Raw genomic sequence first — 11,677 nt, forward strand, 5'->3', positions numbered from 1 at the left:
TCTGCCAACCCACACTATTATCGCCGTCTTCAGCTTGCCAGTCTCCCTTTTTGGCCGTTTCTTGCTGCGCAGTGTGTCTTTGCACCCGTCGTCAACTTCTTTCATATCCTCCCTACTTTGTTCACCAGACGACCGACGAGCTAGCTCAAGCTTCTTTTGGCGCTATTATACGAATGTGCCTGCACAACTGACATCCAGCGACGGTCACCTCTGCTAATACAAAATACCACCAGGCTGTCGTCTGTCATCCTATCTGCCGACCCGTTGACTCAAATCGCCCAACACCAATTTGCGCCTGTCTCGCGCACAGCATCCACCAACTCGACGACGACTCACATTTTCTCCGGTGCATTCTGTTTTCCTTTACCTATCCCGCATCAATATATTGCTTCTCCTCACTTGCCGCGTCTGGAAAACTACACTGTGTGGGCTCTGACATTGCCTATCGGCTGATCTGCCAACATGATGCCCATTGCACGACGCCACCTCTCCAGCGGCTTTTCTCTTGACGATGCCATTCCCAGCTTGACCTCTGGGCTCTTCATAACGCCCACCATTGCAACAACGCCCGAAGCATCAGCTCCGGCTACATCCTCATTTAGTCAATCGCTCTCGACACCCAAAAACCATAGCTCCTACAACAGCCTGTCTATAAAGCGCAAGCGCGCGCATGGGCAAGATGCGCGCTACACCGATTCACCCTTGATACACTGGGGTCCCTTTTCCCCTCAAAGTGACCCGACCGGCGATGATGAGCAGTCAGAATCTCGCTACACGCTCGCAGGCCAAATCGAATCACCCGGAAACTCACCTTCACAAAGCGTTATTCTCGACAACAATACGCCCTATACTGAATTGGGTTACCGACGTGCCCTTGGTGAAACCCGCGATCTCTCTCTTCACACGGAGTCCTCGCTGTCAGTGCAGACTTCCATGCCAAATCTGGCCCTCTCTCCATTACCAGTTCTCGCCTCGAAATCCGCACCCTCACTTTCACCTTCAGCTTGGAGCCGTATACCACTGATAGGGGTAATTGGGGGTGTCGTTGGCAAAATGTGGCAGTTTTGCACTGCTTCCGGCACCAGCTTTGAAGGATTCTCGGCCGGTGGGGGAAAGGAATACATGTTTAAAGACAATGATTCCTTTATTCCTCGACCTGGGAGCAGTTCCCGAATTCCTGGTCAGTTTCCTGGAATGGAAGCCGACTACATTTACGATTGTGGAGATGACTCGGATTGCACGCCATTGCAACCAGCTGTCAAGCGCCGACAGATTAGCGAAAACTTGGACGAAATAAAAAGAAACTGGATAATTGTTGATGAGAAGGCGCCAAAGAAGTCAAGCACAGCGAGGAGGTCGTTCCCCCGTGGTGGTAATAGTAGTAGTGGGCGTGTCTCTCTTGGCGCATCAGCGAGCAATCGCAGACTTGCCGCTGCTGCCATGATACACCCATCGACGCCCCCCAAGCGCCAACGTGCCTCCCTGGGATGTCTTGAGACTTTTACGCTTTCCGGTACAACAGACTGCTCCTCTCCTACCGGTGCCTCTCCGAGACTTTCACGTGCACTGTCTCGGGCGTCGATGGGGTCAGTCAATCCATTTGCAACCTCATTGTCATCTGATACTGTGCTGCGGGATTCCGCGTCAGATGGGCCGGAAGATGCGCGCCTCTTTTCGCCGCCTCGACGACCGCACTCGCGGCAGAAGTCGGCTTCAACGGCCAACGCATTCTCTTCTCCGCAGAGTCTCGGAACGTCGCCGCGAAACCATGGCCATCGGCGAACGCATAGCTCAGCATCTGCTGGCCAGGGCCGGACCAGGGCCAAGTTTGATGTGGCCGACATTCACGCCAGCCCCCGGCTCGATGCGGTGGCCAAACAGCTGGCTACAAAGAAGATAATTGAAGATCGAGATACGGATGCGCGAATCAACAACTTCAATGCACGGCTGAAGGAAATGATTCGTCAGGGAAAAGAGGCGCTTGGCACAACGATCGAGGTGGACGAGGCAGATTGCGGCGACGGCAGCTGGGAAGACGATGAATAACAAGCGAGAAGATGATATACACGAAGACTGGTTTCATAGAAGAAATGCATGGGTGGTCTCTTTGTGTTTGTTTTTTTATGCCAGTCATGATTTCACATATGTAGTTAGTAGTAGGGACAAGCCTTTTTACACAGACAAACAAACAGATAGTTACACGATACGATAACTAGTAAACTGCCAGCCTCGCATTCTTTTGTCTCGTGTCTCGCATGTTTGTAGTTGGGACAGTTGGCCGTTATCTCGGCGCTCTTGTGGTGGGTGACTATTCAGGTTTGCCAACAGACAATAGCGAATTAGTTTGTCAACGAAACAAGAAATGGCAGCAATAAATGACGGAGACTGGTGTTTCGTCTCAGATTCGATGGCCGTGTTGCTGTGGAATATTCTACCCATTTTGACAGGGACTGGCAGGGCCTCTGGAAAGCAAAGGCTCCAGGCCTAGGGGCCCCGAAACAAGCGTCACACCAGGGCTGCGCTGCATGTGTAAGGAAGGCTAAGCACCCTAAACAAGCATCTGTAACTTTGTAGTTATGTAGAACTAACTAGAGGCCACAGGAAACAAGCTTGGCCCAAAAGTTGAGACGGACGACGAGAACTTTAATTTCTTGGTTTGCGTGCATCGCGTCTTCGGTCCTGTTGAGGGTGTCTTGTTGTATTTACATTGACGCCTGTTTTCACTGCTGGTTGGCCTGGCTGCTGTCGTCCACGTCTTTCGTTGCTGTCGCCATCATCACCAAGCAGCCCTTGTCCTCCGCAAATAGCTTCACCTGGCTTTTCACCAGGCCCATCTCAGCCACCAATCCCCTCCCGCAGCATGGACATTTCCGATCTCATGGACGGCGTCGAGTACTCTGCCGGCGCCGGCGCCGACCCCGCGGCAGGGTACATGGGATTAAGTGCCGGTACATCCACGTCCACATCACAGCAGGTCCCTGTGACCTTGCCGGCCTTCCGCAAAATGGAGCGCTGCCCAGAGCGCTATGGCCGGAAGGCGTCGCGGAATCGAGAGCGCTGCTCGCACCTGGCGTCAGACTATTTCCGGGAGAATGTCAAGAGAGTGCGGCAGCGCAATCAGCGGTGAGTCTTCTTTGCTTTCACCCTCACACTAGCTCATATATTCGCTCACTCCCCTCCCCCCATTCCTCTTTGCTTTTCTTCTCCCTTCTCTAACTCTTTCCTAGATACACTACCCTGGATGAAGCCCTCAGCCAGACGCCTCCCACTGATCCCCATGCCGATCGACTATGGGTACGGAGTGGCACCCAGGAGGGCCGCTACCTTCGCTTCCTCCGTACAAGAGACGGCCCCAACAACTACCAAACGCTCCGCATCATCGGCCGTGGTGGCTATGGCGAAGTACGTCTGGTGCAACGGCAGTACCCGCCGCAGCCGCCCGGCGCTCAGCCGCAAATTTTTGCTCTCAAGACCCTGCTCAAGCGCGAGATGGTCAACAAGAATCAACTGGCATATGTGCGCGCTGAGCGTGACATTCTAGCCGAGGCCGATAGCCCGTGGCTGGTGAAGCTATACACGACGTTCCAGGACTCGAAACTGCTCTATTTGTTGCTCGAGTATGTGCCGGGAGGCGACCTCATGGGCTTGCTGATTCAGTACGAGTTCTTCACGGAAGATGTCACACGCTTCTACATTGCTGAAATGGTGCTGGCCATTGATGCCGTGCACAAGTTGGGCTTTATCCACAGGTAGGCTATAGGTGGAAGAAGCATTTACCCCGTCGCTCCGACTGACATCTACTCACAGAGATATCAAACCTGACAACGTCCTCATTGATGCCGAGGGACACATCAAACTTACAGACTTTGGTCTCTCCACGGGCTTTCATACTACGCACGACAAGTCCTACTACGCCCACCTTATAGCACAGGACCAGCATCTGCTGAAAAAGCGTGACCGCGACTCGGTCAACCTTGACACCATCAGCCTGACCACTTCCAATCGTGCCCAAATCAACGGCTGGCGTCGCTCACGCCGTGCTCTGGCCTACTCGGCCGTTGGAACACCAGACTATGTGGCTCCAGAGCTCTTGGAGGGCCGCGGGTATAGCTTCGAGTGCGACTGGTGGTCCATGGGAGCCATCTTGTTTGAGTGTCTAGTAGGCTGGGCGCCTTTCTGCTCCGAGAGCCAGATGGACACGTATCGCAAGGTAGTGAATTGGGAAAAATATCTCTCCTTTCCGCGAGATCTGGAGCTCAGTCGCGCAGCAGAGGACTTGATCATACGGTAGGTTTGTCGGGGCGTTTTATTACCCGGTGCTCTTTGGTCCCCTATAAAATTCGACATTACCTGTTGCTAACACATCCTTTAGTCTCATGTGTCGTGCCGAAGATCGCCTTGGCCACGGCGGCTCGTCTGAAGTCCAAAGTCACCCATTCTTTGCTGGTGTTGCTTTTTCCCAGCTGCGCCAATACCGGGCGCCCATGATTCCCACGCTTAAGTCAGCTTCAGATACTAGTTATTTCCCCGATGACATTGACCAGACGCAGCGTATGGTGCCAGGAACAGAAGTGGGAGAGGATATGCCAGACTTGAGTCTGCCGTTTATTGGCTATACCTTCCGGCGTTACGAGACGACCTGGGGTTGATACTGGAGTGCTGGATACATGTTGTGTTGGTTATATTCATGCTTTAATCAGTGGTAACTGCTGTAGACAAACTTTTGTGCGGAGGAGATGTTTTAAAGAAAGAAGGTTCTATTGGACAACTATCGGGGTTCAAGACTTTAGTGGTGAAGCATCTCAGGGTTCTTGTGTGGCCACATAGCGTAGATACTGTCACATAAATTCATACATGAATAAGTCTGCCAAATAGCATAATGAAATCTTTCAGAATCTATAACTATGTGATGCGTGCTACAGACCGGTTTATATTGAGGGGCAACTATCTCGATGAACACAGAGGTATGATGGCACACTAAGGGATACGACTTGGGTTAACTGCGTCATTGTTCTACTACTAGGGTTAAAAAGATAACACGCGTTTGACGCGCTGATTGGTGGCCTTGTACTTGACGTGTACAGCATCACGACAGCAGACACTCACAAACACAACTTCTGCGTCGTGAATACCCAAAACTTGCTTCAATTTTTAGTCTTTTCTGAGACTCTTCTTGAATTCGCCCAACTCCAGATACATTCCTTTTGGCTCTCAAACTCCACCGACCACCAGAGTCCAGCAACCCGTTCAGTCTTCTCCAAAACCAGCCTTGTATCAAACGTTTCTGGCATCTCGTTAGTTGCCCGCCATGGCACATTCTCAAAATGCTTCCGAGCTCAAAGACTTTGAGGTCATGCAGATCTTTCGGAGCGACGGTGTCGACTCTGGTCCGGGATACTGGGCTGAGCCACTGAAGAAGGTAACCAAGACTGTCGGAGGTAAAGAGGTGGTCTCAACAAGGAAAGCCGGCCTGGTGAGGTTAGATGATACAGACGCGCGCTTCAACGAGTGGCGACTGAAGCTGGGTATTTTGCTGAAACAGGAGCTGTCACCAGCACCACAGGAAGGTGAGTGTACTTGACGCAGCCTCTTCCGTATACGCTTGATCTTTGACTAATACAGCCATTAGGACTACCATGGTTTGTGCCGTTTCCCAAAGGATACTGGCTCTATGAAAAGTCGAAGCATTTTTTGGTTTCCGGCTATCCAATTAAAGGGAAATTGTACAAAACACCACAGGAGTTTGGAGTCCATCTGCTATGGCTCCTCTCCAGCTCAACCAACCGTAAAGATTGCTGCTGCATCTTTTGCAACGTGCCAGACGACGATAACTACAAAGGCGGCGTGACTGCTAAAGCGACAGACTCTGCTAAAGCAAGCATCACAACAGCTACAGGGGCAACTGCATACACAAATGGAGCGCCCGCATCCGCTGTGCAAATTCAGTCCACAGCAGCAAATCAGGAGAGCTCAACCAAAATATCTACTCTCAAAAACCGCAAGCCGGCACGACAAACAGGCGCCAGTATTGTTTCGCCAGCGGTCTACCAACCAGTACTGGCACCTACAGTCTCCGCACTCTTCCGCACTGGCGAACTAGTCTGGTATAGTCACGAGCAATCATGGCGCATCGGCCTCATTACCATCTCGGAGTCTACATGGCACCAAATCACGCCCATAGGCCACACCAGTGTACCTGCGCCCAAGATAAACAAAGCTCCAACCGATATCCGCCCGTTCCTGGCGTTTTCCGTGCCGCAAGTATCACAAGAGGCCCTCAAGGGCCTGTCCTTTGACGATGTGCCATGGGGAGATCATGTACGCCCACTTCAAGCAGCCAACAATCACAATGCTGTGGAGAGCTTAATGCTAGACGCGTCGAAACTCGGCGCCCTGAAGATCAATAAGAGTTTCTCTTTCTTTAATCGCTTTGGCGCCAATAACGGCACAACTTCTTACAAAGGCATCTTCCTTGGGGCCGAACGCGTTCATGTTGATGATGTTTTGCGCATCTCCCAGGTACCGCAGGGCCAGGCAACGCAACTAATACCTCAACCTGAGGCTCTTAACATGGTGCACTTTCTCTTGAAGGGAATATATACTATGGAAGTCTCAGCAGGCACGATCTTTTTCCACGGCGATGTGGTGAAACTTGTGCAGTCACCTCCTCAGGGAAGCACCATTCTGACGCCCGAGGGCCTGCCAGCTGTCCTCTTTGAAGAGGCCACATACCGCAATAATAGCAGCACAGCAGCAGCATGGAAGTGGCACTGGGTGGTAATGGAAAGTAATACATGGCGCAAGGAGCCAGATATCAAGGGTCGGTTCTATTCCATGCCGCGGCTGGGACCGATCCTACTCGCAGCGCAAATGAAGGCAGGGCCGCGCGACAAGGTGGCCCCGGCACTGAACGGGCGGCTAGATGCCGTTCTCTACGGGCCGAATGTGGGCGAGGCGAAAACCAGGGCCGAGACGGTGAAGGACATTATACCGGAAAACAGCGTGTTCAAGTTTGATGAGCGTGAAGTTCAGTTCGAAAACGACGTCTAGGAGGATTACAGACAGTATATTATTAAGACAAGTTCATGTAACTACCTCAGATCACATCAACCCATGCGACATATTTTGATATTTCAGTATCTCCGGCTCATCGCAACTGCAACTCTGTAGCTGAGCAGCAACAGCGGGTAGTAAAAGTTTAGAGTCGATGTGAAAGTATATAATAGAGTGCTATGTAATATGATGGGGAACAAAATGGGATGGGAACTAAAAGACTGAAACCAATCCAAACACAGGAGAACAAAACGCTTGAGGGGGCTGCCAAAAACCACCAAGTATAATGGAAGACAACGGAAGAACAAAACAGAGATGATCATAAACAGCGGGATATCCGTTGGCTAGTGGTTGGGCGGTGAATGTGATGAAGGCTGGAACTGAGGATTGAACACGGGTGGAGGGGGAATATGCAGAGGAATGAATAGGGTGAGTGACTTTTGGTGGGAAGTACAAGCAAAACAAGGGCGAGAATTGGGGAGAATAATGTTGTGTAAGAAAACGAAAACACGGATGCTCGAGACATGGTGTCGTGTGTGCAGCTCGTCTAAAGGTTACATCCGATCTCGCTGCCACTCCCACTGGCCGGCCTTTTGGCAGTGGTGGCGCCCGTGTCAGCGTCCCCGTCGTCCATGACCACCAGCGCCTTGAGCTTTTCCTCCACGGCGCGCACCAGATCGGCGTCCAGCTCGGGCTCGACCTTGCGCGGGCGCAGGCGGCGGCACTGTGGGCACTTGGCGTGTTTGCAGCGGACGCACACGGTGCCGTCGGCCACACCAGCAGGGAACATTCCCTTGCACATGTGGCAGCCGTGGACGGGGATGGAGGAGGGCCCGAAGGCGTCGCCGGGGTAGCCGAAGGGGTACTTGTCTTTCTTGGCCCTGTTGGAGCGGCGGTTAGCAATGAATGATGACGGGGGGGGCAAGCGGTGGCTCATATGGAGTGAGAACTTACGGGTCGCGCGGGCAGTCGGTGCACCTCACATGCTTGCAGTTGGCACACAGCTTGCTACCGGCCTTGAACTGAGTCTGGCAGGCATGGCAGGTCCGGCGCACACGCTGGCGAGTCTTTTTGTAAACCAGGTCCGGCGCACCAGGCACCTTGCTCGGGACATTTAGCAGTAGATTCTTGTAGCTGGTGATGTTGCTCTCCATTTCGGCCGCAGCATTCCAGTCGACAGCAATCACGCCGCCGTTACGGCCACCGCTGTCACGCTCTGCCAGAATGGTGCGCACCCGCTCGCGGTTCTCCTCGCGCTCGGCTTCGGTCTGTTTGGGTGGGCTGCGCGTGCAGGCGCTGCAGCGGATATGGTGGCATTTCAGACACTCCTTGGTGGCGCCAAAGGTGGCCGCACACATGTGACACGTGTGGTGCACGCGTATGCGGATCAGCTTCTCAACTCGCAGCGCCTCACCGCTTAGGGTAGAGGCATCGGGCAGCGGGTGAACGGTTACGCCAAACTTGTCAGCGAGGTTCTTGGCACGCTGCTCATACAGCTTGTTTCGGTTGACGCGGGACACTGAAGCGCCGGTGGCCACGGCAGCTGGCGGTCGGGCGACTTGTGCTGAAGAGGGTTTGCTACATGGGTTGGCGGGTTAGTGCAAGACTATTGGCATGGCTTGGACGGGGACATACGGAGTGGCGGCACCAGAGGGGGTTTCCTTGTCGTCAACGAGTTTACTTCCGGTGGTAGTAGCGGGCTTGGTGGTAGCGGGCTTGCTCTGGGGCGCAGCCGTCGGTTCCGGGCGAGACTGGGACGGAGACTGCGCTTGGGGCTGCGGCTGGGGCTGCGGTTGAGATTGGAACGGCAGGTCTGGAAGAATGGCGGATCTCCGTTTCTCGCTACCACGCCTGAGAACAGTCTTGATACGGGCGAGAGCCTTTCCGAGGCCCTTTCGGGGCTTGGTCGGGTCGTCGGGAGCCGAGGAGGTGGACATTGTGAAATATGGAGACGTAGTTTACTTTGTGCTGGTAGTTGAACTCAAACGATTGAAGACCGGGTGGGCGAGCTCTCAAAGACGAAAAAGTAAAATACTCCGGGGCGATTAACTATTTGCTGCTAATCAACTATATTTCCGTCTATGATGCGTAGTCTCTAATATAAAGGTCCACGTCGACGGCAGCAATGGCGAGGTCTAAGGCGGAAAACGCTATAAGCCAACGATGAACGGCGGAGAGCAGCACAGAAAAAAACAGAAAAATAAAATGCCCAAAAAGAGAGAAAAGAAACTCAAGAGAAGAGCTAGACGGAAAAAGAAGCAGCAGCAAGCATTGAATATTAACTAAAAGAAACCTATTCACAAAAGACAGGCGTGAAAAGAAAACAGCCCAAAAAGAACAAAGGCCCGGCCTGGTTTGTTCTGTGCGAGAGGTTAAATAAAAGGCACTGGATTTTACAGTTTATCGTATGCTAGTGATGGACGCGGATTCTACCTGTGCCAGTACATACATGAAGAAGGGGAGGAGAGAGAGGAGAGAAGAGGAGGGGGTACGTGGGCGTGGGGAGGGGGGCAAGTGGTCTCTCTCTGAGCCAAGCTTGCAAGCCTATACAAGGTAACTAACCAGACCAGACATCCAGATACGCCGGCCTGAGTGTGCAGCAATGTATGTATGTATGTGTGTGTATTGGTACGTCTACTTGGACTCTTTCTGCCACATACACACACACCAGCCCCAAGCCCGTGCTGCTTAGGCGCAAACGTCCCCGCGGAAAGCCGGCACCATCCCGCTGGACAATGGCAAAACAGGGCGAGTCCCCTCCCCTCACCCAGTCCATGGTCTGCCTATATGTCTCGGGCGCTGTCTGGCCACTTTACTGGCACATTGACTGCCACAGCAAGGCCGTGCTGGCTGGCTGGCGTGTATGTGGGCGTGCTAGCAGGGCTCAGGCTAGTTATATCTTACGGCTTCAAAGGACTACTAGCGCACATATGTACATAGTAACTATGTGCATATAGTTACCATGTGCCACTCCTGGCTTGCACAAGCCAAGCACAAACATATAACGAACCATCCTCGCTCGTATTACACACAATGGTTCCTTTTCCTTTCTTCTTGCATTCCTTCCACAACTCCACCAAAGACCGAGGCCGAGTCCTTGGGATCATGCACCCATCATCCTCACATGCAGGCCGTCCGTCCTGCCCTGGGCCTGGGGCTTAGCGTGTACGGATGGGTGCGTACTTGTAGAGGTACAAGTCTAACAACTCACACACGCATGCACAAGCCTGTACCTGTACTTACATCATGCATGCATAAACCCAAGACACCTTGACAGCCCAGCCTGGAACCCCCCCAGTCAGTCTTGGTTGTGATGCTGTTGGCTGCTCTTTATCCCTTCGGACACTTTGCTGCGCCCGAAAGGACAAGACAAGCTCACATCAACAAGTGCAAGAGAAGACGCCAGACAAGGCAAAGCAAAGCGCCTTCTGCTGCTTCTCCCGCTTCCATTCCTTGCCGCCAGAAGGTTGTGTGTGTATGGATGGCCGCCCTTATTTCGGTCTTCCGCGTTCTCGTTGGCTCTGTCTCAGCCTCGGCTTCTTTGTCCCTCGTGCTGCTGCATATTGTAAAACCAAATATAGGGCTCTCCTTTCCTCTGGTATACTTGCACATGTACACATGCATGTATACAACCAGTCAACTCCACGAACGCTTAAATCTAAATTTTCTTTATCACAGATGCCGCCGACACACTGGTTGCAGCCCGTCTCCCCACCAAAAAAAAATCTTCAACCGCTCATTCGCCCTGTATTTGGTTCCCGTCCTGCAAATCTTTCTTTCGCCCTCACCCAACGGCCTGGTCTTGGGTCTTGAGACTTAAATCAACCTCGCTTTTTCCCCCTTGGGTCACCAACCCTAGACTACCGGCCCTCGTTCCAACCACCAATCAACACGTTCTACTTAGTTCTGTCGTTTCACGGACCTTTTCTCGGTCTCTCTGTATTGAAACAACCACGAGGTCAGAGAAGCAGCTTTTCACAAGGGACATGAACTCATATGTACAAATGTTTATGTATGAGTAATGGGTATGTATGTATTTCTACAATAACTAGTCTTTCTCTTCAACTCTCTTGACAAACACTCCATTTCATTCGATGGGCGGGATGCTCTTATGTCAATACGTTATTGGGAACACTATAACCCTAACCCATAATGTACAGCCCACCATTTGATAAGACATGCATGGCCATACCAGTGTGCTGGGTTGCGTCTTTTTTTTCATGTTTTTTTTTTCATCTTCAACCTCTATTCTCTCTTTGATGCCCTTCTGTCTTTGTCCTAGCTTATCTCTTCTTGTCTCAATTCACTGCTTTGTCATGTCTCTTCCCCTTTCTCTCTTCTGTCTGTATATAGTTACATGCTTGTCTATAGACAACCAGACCGGCCTTTCACCTTATCCTATGTACATATGTAACCGACTGCAACCCTGACCAGATTGATGCATCATAGTGGAGATAATGCGCTCATCTTTTTGCTCCTTGTCAGTCTTCCCAGCGCTAGTCCCAGTCCCAAGGCCCCGTTCCCGTTCTGACCACCTCCCTTCACTTTGCTCCTCTCTACATTCCTGGTTCCGGGAAATTCCTCTGACCCAGCCATCGAAAGAACTTTGTAACCCACGCACGGC

General features: G+C 52.1%; 4 protein-coding genes across 4 annotated transcripts; 3 read left to right on the forward strand and 1 right to left on the reverse strand.

Moving 5' to 3' along the window:
• Window positions 1-462: 462 nt before the first annotated feature.
• BROUX77_005150 (uncharacterized protein) lies at window positions 463-2,046 on the forward strand (the record flags this gene model as incomplete). Its single annotated transcript, XM_073749992.1, has 1 exon — window positions 463-2,046. The coding sequence occupies one exon, from the start codon at window positions 463-465 to the stop codon at window positions 2,044-2,046; it is 1,584 nt and encodes a 527-aa protein (XP_073604036.1).
• An 814-nt stretch (window positions 2,047-2,860) lies between these two features.
• On the forward strand, window positions 2,861-4,649 carry BROUX77_005151 (uncharacterized protein; the record flags this gene model as incomplete). Its single annotated transcript, XM_073749993.1, has 4 exons — window positions 2,861-3,123; window positions 3,228-3,749; window positions 3,808-4,287; window positions 4,373-4,649. 4 exons carry the CDS (start codon window positions 2,861-2,863, stop codon window positions 4,647-4,649), a joined length of 1,542 nt encoding a protein of 513 aa, XP_073604037.1.
• Window positions 4,650-5,308: 659 nt separating this feature from the next.
• BROUX77_005152 (uncharacterized protein) lies at window positions 5,309-7,050 on the forward strand (the record flags this gene model as incomplete). The annotated part of the gene is made up of 2 exons (XM_073749994.1): window positions 5,309-5,567; window positions 5,630-7,050. The coding sequence occupies 2 exons, from the start codon at window positions 5,309-5,311 to the stop codon at window positions 7,048-7,050; spliced, it is 1,680 nt and encodes a 559-aa protein (XP_073604038.1).
• A 550-nt stretch (window positions 7,051-7,600) lies between these two features.
• Window positions 7,601-8,990, reverse strand: BROUX77_005153 (uncharacterized protein; the record flags this gene model as incomplete). The annotated part of the gene is made up of 3 exons (XM_073749995.1): window positions 7,601-7,934; window positions 8,008-8,631; window positions 8,689-8,990. 3 exons carry the CDS (start codon window positions 8,988-8,990, stop codon window positions 7,601-7,603), a joined length of 1,260 nt encoding a protein of 419 aa, XP_073604039.1.
• Between the last annotated feature and the right edge of the window lie 2,687 nt (window positions 8,991-11,677).

The sequence above is a fragment of the Berkeleyomyces rouxiae genome (genome assembly GCF_048999995.1).
Source record: "Berkeleyomyces rouxiae strain 22BRR77 chromosome Unknown BrBRR77_ptg000005l, whole genome shotgun sequence".
In the NCBI taxonomy this organism is placed as follows: Eukaryota; Fungi; Ascomycota; class Sordariomycetes; order Microascales; family Ceratocystidaceae; genus Berkeleyomyces; species Berkeleyomyces rouxiae.